A 1,573-nucleotide genomic window follows, 5' to 3' on the forward strand; every position below is an offset into this window, starting at 1 on the left:
TTACCTCGGTTGAATTAGTTTCATGAGAAGAGGATACCATCAACGCAAACTGTAGCTCCATCATCTTATCTTCAACTGCCACAATCTCTGCCAGGGCATCATCACAAACTTGTGACAGGTGGGCAGTTTCAGGTCCAGACAAGTTCAGGGCATGCATCTGATCCTCCCAGTCAAATGAATGAGCGACCATAGCCTTCTCATTGTTCATTTGAGTACCACCTCGATTGTTTCCGACTATAACAATTGTCCTATCATTATTTAATCTTTTGTCTAGCTGTGGACAATCACGAGCAAAATGCCCTGGCTCGTGGCAATTGAAACATCGCGGCTTTCCCTTGCTGAAACCAACCTTCTTATCAGCACTCATCCCCCAGTTGTTCTTTCCATTCTTTTTGGTAAACTGTTTGGCCCTAAAGACTACCATGGCAATTTGCCATGTAATATCCATCTCCTCAACGTCTTCAAGGTGAATCGGATCAAGATCAGCAAATGACAGTTGAGGTGGAAGATCCCCGGCTACGAGTGCATTGTAGCAATTGACAAGACCCGAAGCAAATGCAAGATTCTCATCACCCTCCTTTCCCTTTGAAGAAGAAGCTCCACTTGAGGATGAAGCAACTTGAGAAGCCACAAACGATTGATTCTGCGAGAACGGCATGGCTGATGCAGAGGAAGCTGATGAAGTGGGGAAAGTCTAAATCTGAGCTTGCAGAGTATTAAATGATGAAGCTACAGAAGGAAGAGAAAAAGAAAAATATGAAAGAGCATTGTTTGAAGAAATGCCAAGGTTCGCAGTTGAATATGAGTTCACATGGTTGATTTCCCGCTGCTTGTCATCAATATCACACGCCTTGATGACTGCCATCACTTTAGCGAGAGAGAGACGGCTGAGATCCTTAGTCTTCTTAATGACAACTACATTCATGTCCCAAGATTTTGGGAGAGCATTCGGTATCTTCTTGTTTATTTCTGACTTTGTATAGAAGATCCCAGCCACAGTCATTTCTGTATTGAGAGTTGTGAACCGCTGCAGCTGTGCTTCAAGAGTCTCTCCAGGAACATAATTGAACATATTAAATCGTTGTCGCAGCATGTCTTGACGAGTCTCTCGCATGTCTTCGTTCCCTTCATAAAATTCAATTAGAGCTTCCCACAAAGCTTTAGCAGACGTATACTCTCTGAACCCTTGAGCAATATCTGGTGACAGGGCCATGGTCAAGATGGCCAACGCCTTCTCCTGCTCTTCCACACTCTCAAAGTCTTCATCAGTGGAATTTTCTATATTTTTGTCAACCACTTGCCCTGCAACTGTAGTGGTTATTCTGACTGGATCCTTGATGATGGATTTCCATATCTTGAAGTCTTTCATTTTTATGTATTTCTCTATTCTGTACTTCCACTCGGGAAAACCATCAGCAGACATTAACCTTGGAATTCGTGTAGTGGTGCCCATGACAGCATCAATTTCTTGAAAATGATTTTGACTTTGAGATTCCATTTTTTTTAAAAATTAATTAAAATTACTTAAAATTTAAGTTGAGTTATTTGTCACAGCTAAAATCCGATTTACTGT

At 41.8% G+C, this 1,573-nt stretch overlaps 1 protein-coding gene across 1 annotated transcript; it reads right to left on the reverse strand.

Moving 5' to 3' along the window:
- Window positions 1-716: 716 nt before the first annotated feature.
- Window positions 717-1,369, reverse strand: LOC145097101 (uncharacterized). Its single transcript, XM_079034604.1, has 2 exons — window positions 975-1,369; window positions 717-729 (listed from the first exon to the last, which is right to left on the reverse strand). Exons 1-2 carry the CDS (start codon window positions 1,367-1,369, stop codon window positions 717-719), a joined length of 408 nt encoding a protein of 135 aa, XP_078890730.1.
- Between the last annotated feature and the right edge of the window lie 204 nt (window positions 1,370-1,573).

The sequence above is a fragment of the Lactuca serriola genome, chromosome 4, assembly GCF_051521515.1.
Source record: "Lactuca serriola cultivar US96UC23 chromosome 4, Lser_US96UC23_V15, whole genome shotgun sequence".
Taxonomy (NCBI): Eukaryota; Viridiplantae; Streptophyta; class Magnoliopsida; order Asterales; family Asteraceae; genus Lactuca; species Lactuca serriola.